The following is a 22,850-nucleotide window of genomic DNA, read 5'->3' on the forward strand; positions in this document are numbered from 1 at the left end:
TCAGTAGTAGTTAGTGAAAAGCACTGCGTTTCAGGAAAACTGGCAGAAGGGTGCTCTGTGAAGAAGCTGGGGAGAATCATATAAACTTCTCCTAAACCAATGGAATGAAAATGCGGGGGATAAACTATTCGGCAACAACGTGAGAAAGAACTGAATTGCATGAAATGGAAAACGGCAGAGATGAAGCAAACCAGCGCGATTTGCAGAGAACCGTAAGAGGCAATTCGTCCAGAGCGCCACATGATGCCGCTCTGACCTAATAAACGTATGATAAAAGCGGGGGAAGGGCGGGGAAAAACCTTACGGTGCGCATAAAAAAAAAGAACGCATACGAGAAAAAGAGCAGCAGAGAAGATGTGCAGACCCTGAGGAAGGGTTTACTGTTCAGTGCTCAGCTAAAATCGTTTCAGTACAAAGATCTGTAACGACGCGGTGAGGAGAAAAGGAATTGATGACTGCAATGGGCTCTTGTGGACCACGCCGGCAGTGTTGGGGTCTGGTGTTGCGGGTGGCGTTGGTGCAGGCGGCGTGGTCGGCGGGCGTTGGTCAGGTGCGGTACTCGGTGCCGGAGGAAGCCAAGGCCGGGACGGTGGTGGGCCGTCTGGCGCAGGACCTGGGCCTGGAGGCGGGCGATGCGGAGTGGCGGCGGCTCCGTCTGGTGTCGCAGGGCCGTGGGTCGAGCGTGGAGGTGAGCGGGGCGAGCGGGGCGCTGGTGGTGAGCTCGCGGCTGGACCGGGAGGAGCTGTGCGGGAAGAGCGCGCCGTGCGCCCTGCGGCTGGAGGTGCTGGTGGAGCGGCCGCTGCGCGTCTTCCACGTGGAGCTGGAGGTGACCGACATCAACGACAACGCCCCGTTCTTCCCCGCCGCCCGAAAAAACCTCAGTGTATCGGAGAACTCTCCTCCCGGTTCTCGTTTCCCGCTGGAGGGCGCGTCGGATGCAGATGTCGGAGCCAACGCGCAGCTCTCCTACACGCTCAGCCCCAGCGAGCACTTCTCTCTGGATTTACAGCGGAGTGAAGAATACCGAGAATCCCTGTTTCTGGTGCTGACGAAACCGCTGGACCGCGAGACGGTGCCTGTGCACCGGTTGGTGTTGACGGCGAGTGACGGTGGCCGTCCGTCGCTGACGGGCACGATGGAGCTGGTGATCTCGGTGCTGGACGCCAACGACAACGCGCCCCAGTTCAACCAGTCGGTGTATAAAGTGCAGCTGCTGGAGAACGCTGCAGAGGGAATGTTGGTGGTGCGTGTGAACGCCACGGATGAGGACGAGGAACTTAACAGTGAAGTGACCTACACTGCGATCAATACTTTTCCTCCAAAGGGATTAAACGTTTTCCTTTTAAATCCGAAGACGGGCGAGATCCGTCTCACGGGCGCCCTGGACTTTGAGGATGTTCGTTCATACGAGATACAAATCGAAGCGACAGATAAGGGGACACCTCCGCTGTCGGGTCACTGCAAGGTGGTGTTGGAGGTGCTGGACGTGAACGACAACGCGCCGGAGGTGTGGGTGACGTCGCTGTCGGTGCCGGTGTCGGAGGACGCGCCGCCGGGGACGGTGGTGGCGCTGCTGAGCGTGTCGGACCGCGACTCGGGGGCGAACGGTCGCGTGCGGTGCGCGGTGTGGCCGTCGTCGCCGTTCGGTCTGGTGTCGAGGTTCGCGGGGTCGTACTCGCTGGTGCTGCGGGAGGCGCTGGACCGTGAGCGGGTGTGGGAGTACGAGGTGGAGGTGCGTGCGGAGGACGGCGGTTCGCCGCCGCTGCGCGCCACGCGCGGGGTGCGCGTGCCGGTGTCGGACGTGAACGACAACGCGCCGTCGTTCCTGCAGGCCGTGTACACGGTGCTGGCGCGGGAGAACAACGCGGCGGGCGCGGAGCTGGCGCGCGTGTGGGCGCGGGACCCGGACGAGGCGGGCAACGGCCGTGTGAGCTACTCGTTGTGGGAGGGCGGTGTCGGGGGCGCGTCGCCGTCGGTGGGGCGGCGCGCGGCGTCGAGCTACGTGTCGGTGGACGCGGAGAGCGGTCGGGTGTGGGCGGTGCAGCCGCTGGACTACGAGGAGGTGCAGGTGCTGCAGTTCGAGGTGCGTGCGGTGGACGCGGGGGATCCGCCGCTGTGCGGCAACGCCACGGTGCAGGTGTTCGTGGTGGACGAGAACGACAACGCGCCGGCGCTGCTGCCGTCGTCGGTGGGCGGTGGGTGGGGCGGATCGTCGGTGGAGGCGGTGCCGGGGTCGCTGTGGGCGTGGGCGTCGTGGGGTGCGCCGGCGGGTCAGGTGGTGGCGAAGATCCGTGCGGTGGACGCGGACTCGGGCTACAACGCGTGGCTGCGTTACGAGGTGTGGGAGCCGCGGGGGAAGGGCCCGTTCCGCGTGGGTCTGTACAGCGGCGAGGTGACGACGGCGCGGGCGCTGGAGGAGGCGGACGGTCCGCGTCAGAGGCTGGTGATCGTGGTGCGGGACCACGGGGAGCCGTCGCGCTCGGCCACGGCCACGCTGAGCGTGTCGCTGGTGGAGGGCGGCGAGTCGTCGTCGTCGTCGTCGGGCTCGTCGTCGTCGTCGTCGTCGGGTGTGCGGCCGTCGTGGGGCGCGGAGGTCGGCGCGGCGTCGGCGTCAGGAGCGTCGGCGACGAACGTGTGGCTGGTGGTGGCGATCTGCGCGGTGTCGAGCCTGTTCCTGCTGGCGTTGGTGCTGTACGGGGCGTCGCGGTGGGCGCCGCGGGCGGCCGTGCTGTCGGGCCCCGGTCCGGCGACGCTGGTGTGCGCCAGCGAAGTGGGGAGCTGGTCGTACTCGCAGCGTCAGAGCCGGAGCCTGTGCGTGGCGGAGGGCGCGGGCAAGAGCGACCTGATGGTTTTCAGCCCCAACTTCCCGCCGCCGCCCGGCCCCGCGGCCAAGGAGACGCAGCCGGAGCCTCCCGCTCTGCTGGACACGGTCAGTGGCCCTCCCTTTATCGCCTCTCGCCCCCTCCTCGCCCATGTGTCCCTTGTGTCCCTTGTGTCCCTTGTGTCCCCGGGCAGTCGGGCTGAGTGGGCGGGTCCGGCGGTGGGTGGGTGCTTGTCGGGTGCTTAAGGACGTGAATGGGAGAGAGAGTTAATGGGACCATCTGCCTTCGCGTCCTTGCCACAGCCCTTGGGCTGTTGCTTTGGGGAGAAACTAACGGTGTTGCCTCACCTCAGCAGAGGTTTGCTGTTGTGGGTGTGAGTTGTTCTCCCGTAGAATAGAATCACTGCTGATTGCGATAAGAGGTGGCACGCCGTCGGCTTGCTGGTGTGCAGCATTTCCAGCCGAGCTTCGTGATGGAGCGAGGGGTTTTGCGGTGAGAATTCCCTTGGCAATATTAAGTGCCTTATCGCTGTTCTGGTGTCAGCTGTGGTTTCCTGTGGAAAACTGTGTCCTGCCTTTCTTTGATTCTCCTTTAGAAGTTCCTGACTCAGGGTGGCCGTTGGTGTTCAGGATCTTCTGTCCCCGCGGTGTAATTTCTCCATTTTTATTCATTCACCAGAGTCATTAAGAAAGTAGGAAAGCGTTTTGGACTTTTCCTGTGTTCTTTTTCTACCGATGTTGTTACTCTATGTAGTAGTACAGAGTGTTCAGGGAGGGGATTGTGACCCAAGGCAGGCGTCAAAAATGGGAATTATTTTCTTTTCTTTTCCTGCTCCCCCAAACCATGGTATAGATTACTGTTCCTGGCTGGAGATGATGGAGATGGACATGATATGATGTACGCTGTCCTATTTTAGGACAGTCCTTCAGTGTTTGTATCAGCATTGACAGTCGTATGGGAGCCCCGGAAATGTTCTTATTCTTATCAGTCAGAACAGTCTTATCAAAGCCCGGAAATGTTCTTTTCAAGAAAACCCAAGTTGTCTTCTACATTAGAAATTATTATGCTGTTCTCATCAGCATTTGGATTGTTCTCTCACTGTAGGAAATCACTGTCCGTTGCCATCAGAGCTATCCTAAGAATATCTCTACAAAAGATGTGTGCCATTTCAGATGTGTATCAGAGCTCCAAGGTGTGCAACATTTCATCTGAGGTAGCTGAAGCATTGCAAAACATGATGGGTCGAGTACAGAGAGCCTGTTGAACCCAGTGTACATGATACCACCTCTATGGTTTTACGGTGCAGTCGTTGATGGGAGTGGTTGTGGACTTGCGATCCTGGCCAGAGAAGTGGTGTGATGTACGCCGGCTTTTATGATGTACTTTCCATATTTGTATCTGCACCCACACCGTTAGGAAAGACCCAGAAACCTTCTTTTTAACACCATCGGACCAACAAACAACCCCCCTGATAACAAAAAGTAGAAGACGTGGCACTTCAGGGCATGCTCTAGTGCCTGAGAGTGTTGGGTTGGGTGTTTTGTTTTGTGTTTGGGTTTTTTTTTACTTGTTTGTTTGTTTGTGGTTTTTTTGTTTTGTTGTGTTTCTCTTTTTTTGGGTGTGTGTGCGTGTATGGTTGGACTCGATGATCTCAAAGGTCCCTTCCAACCATGAAGATTCTGATTCTATGATCTGTTTGTCTTGAGAACACACGTCCCAGAATGGGGAATGGAAGATGCCTAGAGGAGAGCATGAGGCAGGCAGGGCACAGCGTCTTCCTGCCCAGGGTCCTTTTGCAGCTCCCAGGATGTCTGAAGTTGGAGCCCTTCCGGATCTTGAGACAGTGTGTGGTATTGAAATGCCCACAATGTCCTGTGAACTTGTGTTCCTGGCTGGACTGGTGGCTTGATGTACACTGACCTGTTTATATGTTCTTTCATTATTTGCATTAGTTGCAACACCCTTACAAATTCCCCGGGAATTCTCTTTTCAACAACAAAACCCGCTCTCAACCAAATTGTGCTACACGGTAGGTATCATCAGCTGGACTGGTGTTCTCCTCAACATGTGGGTTTGATGTGTCTCAATGTGAAATCAATGTTGCCATTAGAGTTATCCCCACATGACCTCTACAAAGAGTTGTTCTGAGGTCTGTAACATTCCCCTCTGAAATTGCAAAACGTGAAGAGTCAGCAGGAGAGAATTTGCCGAACACCACGGATATGATACCACCTGTATGTTTGTTATGGTTGTCTCATGGATGGGAAGGGTAAGCAAAACTCGAATTGAGCATTGAGGTGGGAAAGGAAACCGTGGCATGTCGTGGAGGTGAATGTGGCAGCGACACTACGTAGGGCCTGGGGATTGCGTGATGTGAAGGGTGACCTTGACCAGTGGAAAGACTTGTGTGAGGGATCTGGAAATCCTTGGGAAGACCACAGGCCACGTCATAAGAAGAGAAGAATGGGATATGATGTGCTTGTGTTGAGAACGCGTGCCCCAGAGAGGGGAATGAAGAATGCCTAGAAGGAAGCGTGAGGCAGGGTGGACACAGAGTGTTCCTGGCCAGGATCCTTTCCCAGGCTCCCAAGTGTCTGGAGTTGGAGGCCTTCTGTATCATGAGACAGTGTGTGGTATTGAAAGGGCCACAATGTGGGCATTTGTGGTTATGAATATCTCCCAGCAGAGAGAGTCCCTTGTGCTGATGGCCTGACGTAGGCAATGTGTTGGTAAGAGGGGGTGACCTGCAGGCTGTGCAATACTGTGTGAGGAAGCTTTTCCCTTTTGTTTTGGGAAAGGTGTAGGTGGTTTGTAGCACTTCAGTCTGCTTTCCCTGACTAATGGTGGGCATCCATAGTAGCTTCCACAGCGACTGATGTTGCAGTGATGGTTCCTTGCTCCTCCCCAGGCAGCATTTGTGAAGGCATATGAGGAGGTGGGTGTAATCTTTGTGCCCTTGACTTCCCCTACTTGTGCACTTGCACAGTCGGCCTCAGTTCAGATGCTGTGTCCCCTTGTCATGCTTCACTCATTTGGTTGCATGCATTTGCACACCAAACCCTGCAGAGCAGCCCAACTCTCTTTTTCTACGGTATGAATTCTCTTATGTAGTGGGTATTTTAAATGCACTTACGCTTTGGCCTTTGGTGTGGTTCCCTGGAAGAGTGAACTTTGTGCAGGGTAGGATCCGAGCTGTCACAGCTCTAATCACAGCTCTAAAGTCAAAAGGAGTTGTCAGACACTCTGTGGCTTTTCAGCCTCCCTTCTCATGCCAGTCGTGAGGTAAAGTGATGATGTACAAATGTGTGGGTGATACTCATTTCAGTACAGCAGAATGGGATCCTTTGGTTTTCTTCTCTGCTTTCACCAAAAGCGGCTGGAGTTTGCCTCCGTAGAGATGATGTGTCCTGCTGTTATGCTTGACTCATTCAGGTGCGTGAATGTACACAGCAAACCTTGCACAACAGCCCAGCTCTCACCCAGGTGACGCCATGTGTGCGTTCAGCATTTGGTGTGGTTTTCTCAAAGAATAAAATCTGTGTGGACGGTAGTCATTGCTGTCAAGCAGTAGTCACAGAATCTTTAAGTTCTAATGCAGAGCTCGGGTGTTGCCACTGGAGACTGCTGAAAAGTCAGAAAAAAATCAGTGTGAGTCTCAGGCATCTGGGAAGAGTCTGCCAGACACTGTGAGGTTTTGTAGTCATCGTGTGGTTGTGTGCTGTTTGTGAGGAAGGTGAGGATGTGCAAAGGCCTGGGTCATGTTGAGCGTGGGGTTTAGAGCTGGGGCGTGTTGTTGGGCTGGAGCAGTACCTGGGTACTGTGGCAGTGATCCTGTGAATGGCTGAAGCAGGGCTGGGCATGTATCATGGGGATTGTGACCTTGAGTGGGGAAAAGTCTTGCCTGAGGGAAATGGAGATGCTGGTTAGAACATGCTCTGTGTCACTGGGGAAGAACTGGAGAATGTCCGCTTAGCTGGAGATACCATTTCCCCAGGTGTGGGATGGAGGATGCCAGTAGAAGACCTCAAGAAGAGGCTCCGCAGAGAGTGGTGCTTGCCTGGGTTACTCTCAGGTCCTGCAGAATTTCTGCATATCCTCCCTCTCTGTTGTTCTCTTCTTGCATTTTGATACAGTGGGATGGCTCCTTTGGTTTTTCTTCCCTTTTACCAAAACCTCATGGTTTTCTGTTTTTTCTTCTCTCACATTGGCAATGTGTGGATGAGACGTAGACTCTGGAATTGTGGCAGCTGTCAAGTAGCAGGTGTTCGGGCTGTTTGTCATCCGTGTGGAGGATGGCTTTTCCACTGCCTTGAGGAGAGGTTATTGTTTAGAGAATGTCCTTAATTTTCCGGTCTGCCTCCTACTTTCCTTGTGACAGAGGTCTCTAAGGGAGCACTGTGCGCTGTCCTGGTTTGAGGAAAACCAGAACCAACTTGGTAGTTTAGTCATTTTACTTCTTAGCTAGGCCTCTTCTAACTCTCTGAAATTAACAGCGTATTGTGGAGAGAACTGTTCATTCTCAGAGTGATCAGACCTGTGTTTATAGTCAATGCCAAGGAATGGTGTGCAGAGAGGCTCTTGCTTATACTTATTGTTATAGGAGCCAAGGTCATCTAATTTCTTTATTTGCCACGCTGGAGGGTCATAAACAGAAAAGCATAGAGGGGTCCCACCTGGAAGGAGGAGCGGACAGGAGAGGTGACCCAAAACTGATCAAGAGGGGTTTTGCATCCCATCTGCCACGCTCAGTCTAAAAGCTGAGGAATCAAAGGTTCAGCCCTCTTTCTTCAATGACCGCCGTCTGAGGAGGACTCTTTCTGTTTGTCTGCCTTTGATCCCAATCTGTGAGTTCCTTACTCCAGATCCTGAATGCAGTTCCCATTCATCGCTGAATCCAATACGGGACTTCCCCAGTGCCTGTTGGTGATGTCATCCTGGGAGCTTGATACGGTTTAGTATATATTTTATTTATTTTCATGATTTCCTTTTCATTGTATTATTAATATTTCATTAAAGTAGTTTTGTTCCTTCTAAACTCCTAAATCTCTTTATCTTTTCCTTCTCCTCTCCTTGGAGGGAGAGGTGGGGGGAGAGCATCTGTTGCCTGTCATGAGGCGATTTGGCCTAAACGACACTAGCATTTTCAAGGCTTTTGCAGAGCATAAGTAATTTCCTTTTTTTCCTGTGCAACTTCCCCAGGAATCTCTGATAATGTTAATTGAAAATGTTCCTTAAAATCAATTCTCCTTTCCTGAAAATGTTTTTGATTTTGATGAACGAAGCGGTTTGTTCATTCATCATTTGTATTGTACAGGTAAGTTGCTCAACAGGATGAGTACTTTTTTTCCTGTTTAGTCATGCTGTCTTCATTTTGGATTGACCGAGTGCTGTCTGCATTGTTATTAATGCCTGTAGGTCTGAAGCAGCAAAGCACCACTGCCTGCTTTCATTTTCCTTCTGCTTCCAGGCACAGCTTGAGCAGACGGCAGCAAGGGCAGAGGGAGGAGGGACCCGAATGCGTTGCACGGAGTGGATGTGTTGGGTGTTGAGGGGATATTGTGAGTGAAAATGTTGTGATGTTACCTTGGTGCCTTTTGTTTGGCTGTGTGGGAGGTGGGTCATGCTGATGAAGGAGAGGTATTCCGTGGGACCACAATGCATTTCTTTGGGTGGATGTGTCAGGCGTCAATGGGGATGTACTCAGTAAAAATGCCATGTGTTATCCTCATGTTCTTTGTTCGGCTGTTAGGGTTGAGCATGCTATTCCGAGGCGACTGATACCCCTGTTTACCGAGGGTCTGGGTGTGTTCTGACAGTGCATTCCTGAAAAGGAATTCCGTTTCCTGAAAGGGAAAGGAAGAGCTTTTTTTCCAGCGTGCAGGTGGAAAACTGAAGCTGGAAGAATCAAGGTATACAAAGAGTGGTCGGGAGCTGTGGTTGCCCTATGCTTTTTCAGCCTTTGTGGAGGATTGTTGTGTTGGGTTGTGATGGGTTTAAGTTTCTGAATGAGAGACTCGTCTGTGTTGCTTGTCTTTTTTACCAGATGTCCAAGTACCTGGGTCTTGGGCTTGTGTTTCAGAGTGGTGGATTCTTTTGTGATGTCGCAGAGCTGTTCTTTGCCATATGATTGCCTCGTTGTGTTATTTGCTGGGTCCTTGAGATGGCTAGTATGCCGAGGAGGTGTTCTTCTTCCAGAGGATAAGGGGAGGTGCAGATTCATAAACTGGGGAAAAGCGGGAAGGTTGTTCCCTATTCGAAGGATGGAAGGCGATAGGGAAGAGGAATGAGAGCTCTTGCCAAAAGGCATGTCCGTGGTTAATGGCGAGCTTGGTGTAGACATTTTAAAAACTTTTGATAATGGAGAAACGAACAGAAGATACAAGGATGGAAGTAGAAGAGTAAGGGAAGCAAGGATAAGGCAGGTTAGAAAACTAAATTAAAAAAAACCAAAACCAACCGGAAGACGAGAGAGGAAGGAAGATCAAAAGGACAAAGGGAAGGAAGGAATCTATGGAAGTAAGAAACAGGCAAAGAAGAAATAGAAAGGAAGAAAGAAGGAAGGTACAGGAAAGAAGGAAGAGATGACAGAGCAGATCACCAGGATGCATTGACATTACATTGACACGACGAATGGAGTGGAGCACCTCAGCATCCTTAGTACTCGGGAACGGCGTGTAAGTCTTGGTGAAAAGCGATGAGGAGAAGGAATGAGGACTCTTGCCTGAAGACATGTCCATGGTATAGTGCGAGCGTGGTGCAGACCTTTGTTAAACATTTTGATTAAAGCGAAGAAGAAAGGAAGAGAGAATGGCTCGAGTTTTTTTGTATAAACAGAAAAGGACGCAGGATGAGACGGGGCAGGGAAAGAAGGAAAAGAGTGAAGGAAAGAGAAGACAGAAGAAAGAAGAAGCAGGAGAAGAAAGGGTAGGAAAAAAAGGGAGAAAGAGACAGAGAGAAGAAGAGAGTGGCAGAAGGGGAGGAATAAGAAAAGGAAGAACTGTAGGGAAGTAAAAAGAAAGAAAGCAAGAAAAAAAAAAAGATAAAGGAATGAAAGAAGAGACGATAGAGCAGATCACCAGCACGACGTCTATATCCCTGGACCCTGGAAGGAGTTGGTCCCTAACAGCCCCCGCCTTGATTAGAGTACCGCGCTCGGGCGCTGATGTTCCGTAATTAGCGCTGATGGTTCCGTCTTTGATGGTGTCCACCGCGGCGCCGTTGGCGACTGGGGAACTGCCAGCAGAGATAAAGAAGAGAGAATGATGGAAACGGAAGAGAAAGGGGAGGTAAGGATAGGGTGCAGCAGAGGAAGAACGAAACGGAGATGCAAGAGAAGAAAGAGAAGACACAGAAGGAAAAATTGGGAAAGAGAAGAAAGAAGAATGATAAGAGTAAAGATTAGAAAGTAGCAAATGAGGGGGAAAAAGACGGACTTGCAAAGGAAGAGGGAAACGAAGAATGAGAGATAAATGAAGGAAGAAATTCGTTCCTCCTTTCAGAAAGAAAAAGGACGAAAAAGGAAGACGGAGAGAAAGGTATCTATGTAAGCAAACAGCAAGCAAACAAGGGAAAAAGAAAAAAAAAAAGGAGGAGAAAAAGAAGAAAAAGAGGAGAATGGAAGGAAGAGGCGAGAGAGGAGGTGAGGAGCCCTGGTCGGAGGCGCGGTGTGTGGTGGAGCGTGTGAGGCGTCGGAGGAGCACACGGTGTCGCTGCAGGCTCAGAAACGGCGGCGGAGCGGCGAGGCGGCTCCGCCCCGGTGCGGCGGAGAGCCCGGCTGTGAGCGCGGGGGGGCGGCGCGGGGCGGGCAGGAGAGCCGGTGCGTCCGTGCGGCGGCGGGGAGCCGTGCGGGGCCCGTGCGGGTTCCAGCGGCGGCGGCAGCTGCGGCGGGGAGGATGGTCGTGAGTTGGGGTCTGGTGTTGCGGGTGGCGTTGGTGCAGGCGGCGTGGTCGGCGGGCGTTGGTCAGGTGCGGTACTCGGTGCCGGAGGAAGCCAAGGCCGGGACGGTGGTGGGCCGTCTGGCGCAGGACCTGGGCCTGGAGGCGGGCGATGCGGAGTGGCGGCGGCTGCGTCTGGTGTCGCAGGGCCGTGGGTCGAGCGTGGAGGTGAGCGGGGCGAGCGGGGCGCTGGTGGTGAGCTCGCGGCTGGACCGGGAGGAGCTGTGCGGGAAGAGCGCGCCGTGCGCCCTGCGGCTGGAGGTGCTGGTGGAGCGGCCGCTGCGCGTCTTCCACGTGGAGCTGGAGGTGACCGACATCAACGACAACGCCCCGTTCTTCCCCGCCGCCCGAAAAAACCTCAGTGTATCGGAGAACTCTCCTCCCGGTTCTCGTTTCCCGCTGGAGGGCGCGTCGGATGCAGATGTCGGAGCCAACGCGCAGCTCTCCTACACGCTCAGCCCCAGCGAGCACTTTACGCTCGATGTTAAATCCTCTGATGAAATCAGAAAATCCCTGTTTTTGATTCTCGCGAAACCGCTGGACCGCGAGACGGTGCCTGTGCACCGGTTGGTGTTGACGGCGAGTGACGGTGGCCGTCCGTCGCTGACGGGCACGATGGAGCTGGTGATCTCGGTGCTGGACGCCAACGACAACGCGCCCCAGTTCAACCAGTCAGTGTATAAAGTGCAGCTGCTGGAAAGCGCTGCGGAGGGGACTTTGGTGGTGCGTGTGAACGCCACGGATGCGGACCAGGGTCTCAACAGAGAGTTTTCTTACAGCATCGTCAGTTCGGTTCCTGTTGGTAACAGAGATCTGTTCACCATTGACTCGAAGACGGGCGAGATCAGACTGACGGGTGTCCTGGATTTTGAAGACGTCCGCTTACACGAGTTACAAATCGAAGCGACAGATAAGGGGACACCTCCGCTGTCGGGTCACTGCAGCGTTGAACTGGAGGTGTTGGACGTGAACGACAACGCGCCGGAGGTGTGGGTGACGTCGCTGTCGGTGCCGGTGTCGGAGGACGCGCCGCCGGGGACGGTGGTGGCGCTGCTGAGCGTGTCGGACCGCGACTCGGGGGCGAACGGTCGCGTGCGGTGCGCGGTGTGGCCGTCGTCGCCGTTCGGTCTGGTGTCGAGGTTCGCGGGGTCGTACTCGCTGGTGCTGCGGGAGGCGCTGGACCGTGAGCGGGTGTGGGAGTACGAGGTGGAGGTGCGTGCGGAGGACGGCGGTTCGCCGCCGCTGCGCGCCACGCGCGGGGTGCGCGTGCCGGTGTCGGACGTGAACGACAACGCGCCGTCGTTCCTGCAGGCCGTGTACACGGTGCTGGCGCGGGAGAACAACGCGGCGGGCGCGGAGCTGGCGCGCGTGTGGGCGCGGGACCCGGACGAGGCGGGCAACGGCCGTGTGAGCTACTCGTTGTGGGAGGGCGGTGTCGGGGGCGCGTCGCCGTCGGTGGGGCGGCGCGCGGCGTCGAGCTACGTGTCGGTGGACGCGGAGAGCGGTCGGGTGTGGGCCGTGCAGCCGCTGGACTACGAGGAGGTGCAGGTGCTGCAGTTCGAGGTGCGTGCGGTGGACGCGGGGGATCCGCCGCTGTGCGGCAACGCCACGGTGCAGGTGTTCGTGGTGGACGAGAACGACAACGCGCCGGCGCTGCTGCCGTCGTCGGTGGGCGGTGGGTGGGGCGGATCGTCGGTGGAGGCGGTGCCGGGGTCGCTGTGGGCGTGGGCGTCGTGGGGTGCGCCGGCGGGTCAGGTGGTGGCGAAGATCCGTGCGGTGGACGCGGACTCGGGCTACAACGCGTGGCTGCGTTACGAGGTGTGGGAGCCGCGGGGGAAGGGCCCGTTCCGCGTGGGTCTGTACAGCGGCGAGGTGACAACGGCGCGGGCGCTGGAGGAGGCGGACGGTCCGCGTCAGAGGCTGGTGATCGTGGTGCGGGACCACGGGGAGCCGTCGCGCTCGGCCACGGCCACGCTGAGCGTGTCGCTGGTGGAGGGCGGCGAGTCGTCGTCGTCGTCGTCGGGCTCGTCGTCGTCGTCGTCGTCGGGTGTGCGGCCGTCGTGGGGCGCGGAGGTCGGCGCGGCGTCGGCGTCAGGAGCGTCGGCGACGAACGTGTGGCTGGTGGTGGCGATCTGCGCGGTGTCGAGCCTGTTCCTGCTGGCGTTGGTGCTGTACGGGGCGTCGCGGTGGGCGCCGCGGGCGGCCGTGCTGTCGGGCCCCGGTCCGGCGACGCTGGTGTGCGCCAGCGAAGTGGGGAGCTGGTCGTACTCGCAGCGTCAGAGCCGGAGCCTGTGCGTGGCGGAGGGCGCGGGCAAGAGCGACCTGATGGTTTTCAGCCCCAACTTCCCGCCGCCGCCCGGCCCCGCGGCCAAGGAGACGCAGCCGGAGCCTCCCGCTCTGCTGGACACGGTCAGTGGCCCTCCCTTTATCGCCTCTCGCCCCCTCCTCGCCCATGTGTCCCTTGTGTCCCTTGTGTCCCTTGTGTCCCCGGGCAGTCGGGCTGAGTGGGCGGGTCCGGCGGTGGGTGGGTGCTTGTCGGGTGCTTAAGGACGTGAATGGGAGAGAGAGTTAATGGGACCATCTGCCTTCGCGTCCTTGCCACAGCCCTTGGGCTGTTGCTTTGGGGAGAAACTAACGGTGTTGCCTCACCTCAGCAGAGGTTTGCTGTTGTGGGTGTGAGTTGTTCTCCCGTAGAATAGAATCACTGCTGATTGCGATAAGAGGTGGCACGCCGTCGGCTTGCTGGTGTGCAGCATTTCCAGCCGAGCTTCGTGATGGAGCGAGGGGTTTTGCGGTGAGAATTCCCTTGGCAATATTAAGTGCCTTATCGCTGTTCTGGTGTCAGCTGTGGTTTCCTGTGGAAAACTGTGTCCTGCTTTTCTTTGATTCTCCTTTAGAAGTTCCTGACTCAGGGTGGCCATTGGTGTTCAGGATCTTCTGTCCCCGCGGTGTAATTTCTCCATTTTTATTCATTCACCAGAGTCATTAAGAAAGTAGGAAAGCGTTTTGGACTTTTCCTGTGTTCTTTTTCTACCGATGTTGTTACTCTATGTAATAGTACAGAGTGTTCAGGGAGGGGATTGTGACCCAAGGCAGATGTTAGAAATGGGAATTATTTTTTTCTCTTTTCCTGCTCCCCCAAACCATGGTATAGATTACTGTTCCTGGCTGGAGAAGTGACATGATATGATGTACGCTGTCCTATTTTAGGACAGTCCTTCAGTGTTTGTATCAACATTGACAGCCGTATGGGAGCCCCGGAAATGTTCTTTTCAAGAAAACCGAAATTGTCTTCTACATTAGAAATTGTTATGCTGTGCTCATCAGCATTCGGATTGTTCTCTCACTGTAGGAAATCACTGTCCGTTGCCATCAGAGCTATCCTAAGAATATCTCTACAAAAGATGTGTGCCATTTCAGATGTGTATCAGAGCTCCAAGGTGTGCAACATTTCATCTGAGGTAGCTGAAGCATTGCAAAACATGATGGGTCGAGTACAGAGAGCCTGTTGAACACAGTGTACATGATACCACCTCTATGGTTTTACGGTGCAGTCGTTGATGGGAGTGGTTGTGGACTTGCGATCCTGGCCAGAGAAGTGGTGTGATGTACGCCGGCTTTTATGATGTACTTTCCATATTTGTATCTGCACCCACACCGTTAGAAAAGACCCAGAAACCTACTTTTTAACACCATCGGACCAACAAACACCCCCCTGATAACAAACCCCCAAACCTGAATTCTGCTACAGTATCAATATCATCCGTTATGTTGGGGTGCTTGTTAATGTTTGGTTGTTCTGTCACAGCACACAATGAATGCCATTGTCATTTAGAGCTGTTCCAATATCAGCTTTAGAAAGAGTAGAGAGTCTGCTGGATGCAGTCTATATGATCTCATCCATGTGTTTTTTTTTTTATGGTGCTCTTATTGCTGGGAAGGGTCTGCAAAAGCTGGAGTGAGCCCTGAGGTGGGAAAGGGGGAAAGGAAACTGTGTCGTGGTGCGGAGATAAATGTGGCAGTTGGGCCTGGCCACCTCGTGGTGTGAAGGGTGACCTGAGCAGTTGGGAGATTTGTGTGAAGGAACTGGAAATCCTTGGGAAGACCATGGTTGGTGTCATAAGGCAATAGCGGGAGAACAGAACAACCCCCCCATAATCCAGGAGGAAGTATTTAATGATCTGCTTATGCACCCAGACACGCCTAAGTCTCTGGGGCCGGATGGGATTCACCCAAGTGTACTCAGGGAGCTGGCAGGAGAGCTCACCAAGCCCCTCTCCATTATGTATCAACAATCCTGGTCAGCAGGAGAGGTACCAGATGACTGGAGTGTTGCCAATGTGACACCTATCTAGAGGAAGGTCCAGAAGGAGGATCCGGGGAACTACAGGCCTGTCAGCCTGACCTCAGTACTGGGAAAGATCATGGAGAGGATCATCTTGAGTGAGGTCTCACGGCAAGTGCAGGGCAGCCAAGGGATCAGGGCCAGCCAGCATGGGTTTATGAAAGGGAGGTCCTGCTGAACCAACTTGATCTCTTTCTGTGACCATGTGACCCACCTTCTCGATGCTGTGGACTTTTCCTATGTTCTTTTTCTACCAATGTTGTTACTCTATGTAATAGTACAGTGTTCAGGGAGGGGATTGTGACCCAAGGCAGGTGTTAGAAATGGGAATTATTTTCTTTTCTTTTCCTGCTCCCCTGTGGGAGGCTGTGGACGTTGTCTACCTGGACTTTGGTAAGGGCTTTGACACCGTCCCCCACAGTGTTCTCCTGGAGAAGCTGGCGAATCATGGCATAGACAAGTGTACTCTTCACTGGGTAAAAAACTGTCTGGATGGCCGTGCCCAGAGAGTTGTGATTAATGGGGTGAAATCTTGTTGGCGGCCGGTCACCAGTGGTGTCCCTCAGGGCTCAGTTTTGGGGCCAGTCTTGTTTGCTATCTTTATTGATGATCTGGGAGTGCACCCTCAGTAAGTTTGCAGATGACCCCAAACTAGGTGGGAGTGTTGATCTGCTTGAGGTTTGGAAAGCTCTACAGAGGGACGGGGCAGGTTGGATCAATGGGCCAAGGCCAATGGGCTGAGGTTTAATAAGGCCAAGTGCCGGGTCCTGCATTTGGATCACAACAACCCAGGCAACTCTACAGGCTCGGGGAAGAGTGGCTGGAAAGCTGCCCAGCAGAAAAGGACCTGGGGGTATTGGTGGACAGCCAGCTTAACGTGAGCCAACAGTGTGCCCAGGTGGCCAAGAAGGCCAACAGCATCCTGGCTTCTGTCAGGAATAGCGTGGTCATCAGGAGTAGGGAAGTGATGGTGCCTCTGTACTGGGCACAGGTGAGGCCTCAGCTCGAGTGCTGTGTTCAGTTCTGGGTCTACAAGAAGGACATTGAAGTGCCGGAGCATGTCCAGAGGAGAGCCACCAAGCTGGTGAGGGGTCTAGAGAACAAGTCATATGAGGAGAGGCTGAGGGAACTGGGCATGTTTAGTTTGGAGAAGAGGAGGCTGAGGGGAGACATCATTACCCTCTATAAGTACCTGAAAGGAGGGTGTAGAGAGGTGGGTGTTGGCCTCTTCTCCCAAGGGAATAATGCCCAGAGGAAATGGTCTGCAGTTGCGTCAGGGGAGGTTTAGATTAGATATTAGGAAGAATTACTTTACTGAGAGGGTGGTCAGGCACTGGAACAGCCTGCCCAGGGAGGTGGTGGAGTCGCCATCCCTGGAGGTACTTAAGAAATGTGTAGACGTGGCACTTCAGGGCATGCTCTAGTGCCTGAGAGTGTTGGGTTGGGTGTTTTGTTTTGTGTTTGGGTTTTTTTTTACTTGTTTGTTTGTTTGTGGTTTTTTTGTTTTGTTGTGTTTCTCTTTTTTTTTTGTGTGTGTGTGTGTATGGTTGGACTCGATGATCTCAAAGGTCCCTTCCAACTATGAAGATTCTGATTCTATGATCTGTTTGTCTTGAGAACATACGTCCCAGAATGGGGAATGGAGGATGCCTAGAGGAGAGCATGAGGCAGGCAGGGCACAGCGTCTTCCTGCCCAGGGTCCTTTTGCAGCTCCCAGGATGTCTGAAGTTGGAGCCCTTCCGGATCTTGAGACAGTGTGTGGTATTGAAATGCTCACAATGTCCTGTGAACCTGGCTGGACTGTTCCTGTTCCTGGCTGGACTGGTGGCTTGATGTACACTGACCTGTTTATATGTTCTTTCATTATTTGCATTAGTTGCAACATCCTTACAAATTCCCTGGGAATTCTCTTTTCAACAACAAAACCCGCTCTCAACCAAATTGTGCTACACAGTAGGTGTCATCTGCTGGACTGGTGTTCTCCTCAACATGTGGGTTTGATGTGTCTCAATGTGAAATCAATGTTGCCATTAGAGTTGTCCCCACATGATCTCTACAAAGAGTGTTGTTCTGAGGTCTGTAACATTCCCCTCTGAAATTGCAAAACGTGAAGAGTCAGCAGGAGAGAATTTGCTGAACACCACGGATATGATACGACCTGTATGTTTGTTATGGTGCTCTCATGGATGGGAAGAGTAAGCAAAACTCGAATTGAGCATTGAGATGGGAAAGGAAACCGTGGCATGTCGTGGAGGTGAATGTGGCAGCGACACTGCATGGGGCCTGGGCACTGCGTGGTGTGAAGGGTGACCTTGACCAGTGGAAAGACTTGTGTGAGGGATCTGGAAATCCTTGGGAAGACCACAGGCCACGTCATAAGAAGAGAATAATGGGATATGATGTGCTTGTGTTGAGAACACATGTCCCAGAGTGGGGAATGAAGAATGCCTAGAAGGAAGCGTGAGGCAGGGTGGACACAGAGTGTTCCTGGCCAGGATCCTTTCCCAGGCTCCCAAGTGTCTGGAGTTGGAGGCCTTCTGTATCATGAGACAGTGTGTGGTATTGAAAGGGCCACAATGTGGGCATTTGTGGTTATGAATATCTCCCAGCAGAGAGAGTCCCTTGTGCTGCTGATGGCCTGACGTAGGCAATGTGTTGGTAAGAGGGGGTGACCTGCAGACTGTGGAATACTGTGTGATGGCCCTTTTCCCTTTTGTTTTGGGAAAGGTGTAGGTGGTTTGTAGCACTTCAGTCTGCTTTCCCTGTCTAATGGTGGGCATCCATAGTAGCTTCCACAGCGACTGATGTTGCAGTGATGGTTCCTTGCTCCTCCCCAGGCAGCATTTGTGAAGGCATATGAGGAGGTGGGTGTAATCTTTGTGCCCTTGACTTCCCCTACTTGTGCACTTGCACAGTCGGCCTCAGTTCAGATGCTGTGTCCACCTAGAATCATAGAATCTTAGAATCGTCCAGGTTGGAAGAGACCCTTGGGATCGGGTCCAACCATCTACCCTACACTACAAAGTTCTCCCCTATATCATATCCCCCAACACCACATCTAAACGTCTCTTAAACACATCCAGCGATGGTAACTCAACCACCTCCCTGGGCAGCCTATTCCAATGCCCGACCACTCTTTCTGTGAAAAATTCTTTCCTAATGTTCAGTCTAAACCTACCCTGTTGGAGCTTGAAGCCATTCCCTCTCATTCTGTCATTAGTTACCTGTGCGAAGAGACCAGCACCAAACTCTCTACAGTGTCCTTTCAAGTAGTTGAAGAGAGTGATGAGGTCTCCCCTCAGCCTCCTCTTCCTCATACTAAACAGTCCCAGCTCCCTCAATCGCTCTTCATAAGATTTATTCTCCAGGCTCTCCACCAGCTTCGTTGCCCTCCTCTGCACTCGCTCCAGCACCTCAATATCTCTCTTGGATTGAGGTGCCCAAAACTGGACACAATACTCGAGGTGTGGCCTCACCAGTGCTGAGTACAGGGGGACAATCACCTCCCTACTTCTGCTGGTCACGCTATTTCTAATACAAGCCAGGATGCCGTTGGCTTTCTTGGCCACCTGGGCACACTGCTGACTCATATTCAGCTGCTTGTCAATTAGAACCCCCAGGTCTCTTTCTTCCAGGCAGTTTTCCAGCGACACTTCCCCAAGGCTGTAGCGCTGCTTGGGGTTATTGTGGCCGAGGTGCAGAACCTGGCACTTGCCCTTGTTGAAACTCATACCATTGATTTTGGCCCAATGATCCAATCTATCTAGGTCTCTCTGTAGAACTTCCCTATCCTCCTGGGAATCAGCACTCCTGCTTAACTTGGTGTCATCTGCGAACTTGCTGATGATACACCCTATGTCCTTGTCGAGATCATCAACAAAGACGTTAAACAGAAATGGTCTTAACACTGAGCCCTGAGGCACACCACATGTCATGCTTCACTCATTTGGTTGCATGCACTTGCACACCAAACCCTGCAGAGCAGCCCAACTCTCTTTTTCTACGGTATGAATTCTCTTATGTAGTGGGTATTTTAAATGCACTTACGCTTTGGCCTTTGGTGTGGTTCCCTGGAAGAATGAACTTTGTGCAGGGTAGGATCCGAGCTGTCACAGCTCTAAAGTCAAAAGGAGTTGTCAGACACTCTGTGGCTTTTCAGCTTCCCTTCTCATGCCAGTCGTGAGGTAAAGTGATGATGTACAAATGTGTGGGTGATACTCATTTCAGTACTGCAGAATGGGATCCTTTGGTTTTCTTCTCTGCTTTCTCCAATAGCACCCACAGTTGGCCTCAGTAGAGATGATATGTGCTTAACTCATTCAGGTGCGTGAATGTACACAGCAAACCTTGCACAACAGCCCAGCTCTCACCCAGGTGACGCCATGTGTGCGTTCAGCATTTGGTGTGGTTTTCTCAAAGAATAAAATCTGTGTGGACGGTAGTCATTGCTGTCAAGCAGTAGTCACAGAATCTTTAAGTTCTAATGCAGAGCTCTGGTGTTGCCACTGGAGACTGCTGAAAAGTCAGAAAAAAATCAGTGTGAGTCTCAGGCATCTGGGAAGAGTCTGCCAGACACTGTGAGGTTTTGTAGTCATCGTGTGGTTGTGTGCTGTTTGTGAGGAAGGTGAGGATGTGCAAAGGCCTGGGTCATGTTGAGCGTGGGGTTTAGAGCTGGGGCGTGTTGTTGGGCTGGAGCAGTACCTGGGTACTGTGGCAGTGATCCTGTGAATGGCTGAAGCAGGGCTGGGCATGTATCATGGGGAGTGTGACCTTGAGTGGGGAAGTCTTGCCTGAGGGAAATGGAGACGCTGGTTAGAACATGCTCTGTGTCACTGGGGAAGAACTGGAGAATGTCCGCTTAGCTGGAGATACCATTTCCCCAGGTGTGGGATGGAGGATGCCAGAGAAGACCTCAAGAAGAGGCTCCGCAGAGAGTGGTGCTTGCCTGGGTTACTCTCAGGTCCTGCAGAATTTCTGCATATCCTCCCTCTCTGTTGTTCTCTTCTTGCATTTTGATACAGTGGGATGGCTCCTTTGGTTTTTCTTCCCTTTTACCAAAAACTCATGGTTTTCTGTTTTTTCTTCTCTCACATTGGCAATGTGTGGATGAGATGTAGACTCTGGAATTGTGGCAGCTGTCAAGTAGCAGGTGTTCGGGCTGTTTGTCATCCGTGTGGAGGATGGCTTTTCCACTGCCTTGAGGAGAGGTTATTGTTTAGAGAATGTCCTTAATTTTCCGGTCTGCCTCCTACTTTCCTTGTGACAGAGGTCTCTAAGGGAGCACTGTGCGCTGTCCTGGTTTGAGGAAAACCAGAACCAACTTGGTAGTTTAGTCATTTTACTTCTTAGCTAGGCCTCTTCTAACTCTCTGAAATTAACAGCGTATTGTGGAGAGAACTGTTCATTCTCAGAGTGATCAGACCTGTGTTTATAGTCAATGCCAAGGAATGGTGTGCAGAGAGGCTCTTGCTTATACTTATTGCTATAGGAGCCAAGGTCATCTAATTTCTTTATTTGCCATGCTGGAGGGTCATAAACAGAAAAGCATAGAGGGGTCCCACCTGGAAGGAGGAGCGGACAGGAGAGGTGACCCAAAACTGATCAAGAGGGGTTTTGCATCCCATCTGCCACGCTCAGTCTAAAAGCTGAGGAATCAAAGGTTCAGCCCTCTTTCTTCAATGACCGCCGTCTGAGGAGGACTCTTTCTGTTTGTCTGCCTTTGATCCCAATCTGTGAGTTCCTTACTCCAGATCCTGAATGCAGTTCCCGTTCATCGCTGGATCCAATATGGGACTTCCCCAGTGCCTGTTGGTGATGTCATCCTGGGAGCTTGATACGGTTTAGTATATATTTTATTTATTTTCATGATTTCCTTTTCATTGTATTATTAATATTTCATTAAAGTAGTTTTGTTCCTTCTAAACTCCTAAATCTCTTTATCTTTTCCTTCTCCTCTCCTTGGAGGGAGAGGTGGGGGGAGAGCATCTGTTGCCTGTCATGAGATGATTTGGCCTAAACGACACTAGCATTTTCAAGGCTTTTGCAGAGCATAAGTAATTTCCTTTTTTTCCTGTGCAACTTCCCCAGGAATCTCTGATAATGTTAATTGAAAAATGTTCCTTAAAATCAATTCTCCTTTCCTGAAAATGTTTTTGATTTTGATGAACGAAGCGGTTTGTTCATTCATCATTTGTATTGTACAGGTAAGTTGCTCAACAGGATGAGTACTTTTTTTCCTGTTTAGTCATGCTGTCTTCATTTTGGATTGACCGAGTGCTGTCTGCATTGTTATTAATGCCTGTAGGTCTGAAGCAGCAAAGCACCACTGCCTGCTTTCATTTTCCTTCTGCTTCCAGGCACAGCTTGAGCAGACGGCAGCAAGGGCAGAGGGAGGAGGGACCCGAATGCGTTGCACGGAGTGGATGTGTTGGGTGTTGAGGGGATATTGTGAGTGAAAATGTTGTGATGTTACCTTGGTGCCTTTTGTTTGGCTGTGTGGGAGGTGGGTCATGCTGATGAAGGAGAGGTATTCCGTGGGACCACAATGCATTTCTTTGGGTGGATGTGTCAGGCGTCAATGGGGATGTACTCAGTAAAAATGCCATGTGTTATCCTCATGTTCTTTGTTCGGCTGTTAGGGTTGAGCATGCTATTCCGAGGCGACTGATACCCCTGTTTACCGAGGATCTGGGTGTGTTCTGACAGTGCATTCCTGAAAAGGAATTCCGTTTCCTGAAAGGGAAAGGAAGAGCTTTTTTTCCAGCGTGCAGGTGGAAAACCGAAGCTGGAAGAATCAAGGTATACAAAGAGTGGTCGGGAGCTGTGGTTGCCCTATGCTTTTTCAGCCTTTGTGGAGGATTGTTGTGTTGGGTTGTGATGGGTTTAAGTTTCTGAATGAGAGACTCGTCTGTGTTGCTTGTCTTTTTTACCAGATGTCCAAGTACCTGGGTCTTGGGCTTGTGTTTCAGAGTGGTGGATTCTTTTGTGATGTCGCAGAGCTGTTCTTTGCCGTATGATTGCCTCGTTGTGTTATTTGCTGGGTCCTTGAGATGGCTAGTATGCCGAGGAGTGTGTTCTTCTTCCAGAGGATAAGGGGAGGTGCAGATTCATAAACTGGGGAAAAGCGGGAAGGTTGTTCCCTATTCGAAGGATGGAAGGCGATAGGGAAGAGGAATGAGAGCTCTTGCCAAAAGGCATGTCCGTGGTTAATGGCGAGCTTGGTGTAGACATTTAAAAAACTTTTGATAATGGAGATACGAACAGAAGATACAAGGATGGAAGTAGAAGAGTAAGGGAAGCAAGGATAAGGCAGGTTAGAAAACTAAATTAAAAAAAACCAAAACCAACCGGAAGACGAGAGAGGAAGGAAGATCAAAAGGACAAAGGGAAGGAAGGAATCTATGGAAGTAAGAAACAGGCAAAGAAGAAATAGAAAGGAAGAAAGAAGGAAGGTACAGGAAAGAAGGAAGAGATGACAGAGCAGATCACCAGGATGCATTGACATTACATTGACACGACGAATGGAGTGGAGCACCTCAGCATCCTTAGTACTCGGGAACGGCGTGTAAGTCTTGGTGAAAAGCGATGAGGAGAAGGAATGAGGACTCTTGCCTGAAGACATGTCCATGGTATAGTGCGAGCGTGGTGCAGACCTTTGTTAAACATTTTGATTAAAGCGAAGAAGAAAGGAAGAGAGAATGGCTCGAGTTTTTTTGTATAAACAGAAAAGGACGCAGGATGAGACGGGGC

The 22,850-nt window shown here is 52.4% G+C and overlaps 2 protein-coding genes across 2 annotated transcripts; both read left to right on the forward strand.

Moving 5' to 3' along the window:
- The first annotated feature begins 460 nt into the window (after positions 1 to 460).
- LOC141470122 (protocadherin alpha-3-like) lies at positions 461 to 3,067 on the forward strand. Its single transcript, XM_074156046.1, has one exon. It carries the CDS (start codon positions 461 to 463, stop codon positions 3,065 to 3,067), a length of 2,607 nt encoding a protein of 868 aa, XP_074012147.1.
- A 7,647-nt stretch (positions 3,068 to 10,714) lies between these two features.
- LOC141470124 (protocadherin alpha-3-like) lies at positions 10,715 to 13,303 on the forward strand. Its single transcript, XM_074156048.1, has one exon. It carries the CDS (start codon positions 10,715 to 10,717, stop codon positions 13,301 to 13,303), a length of 2,589 nt encoding a protein of 862 aa, XP_074012149.1.
- The last annotated feature ends 9,547 nt before the right edge of the window (positions 13,304 to 22,850 follow it).

The sequence above is a fragment of the Numenius arquata genome, chromosome 11 (assembly GCF_964106895.1).
Source record: "Numenius arquata chromosome 11, bNumArq3.hap1.1, whole genome shotgun sequence".
Classification (NCBI taxonomy): domain Eukaryota; kingdom Metazoa; phylum Chordata; class Aves; order Charadriiformes; family Scolopacidae; genus Numenius; species Numenius arquata.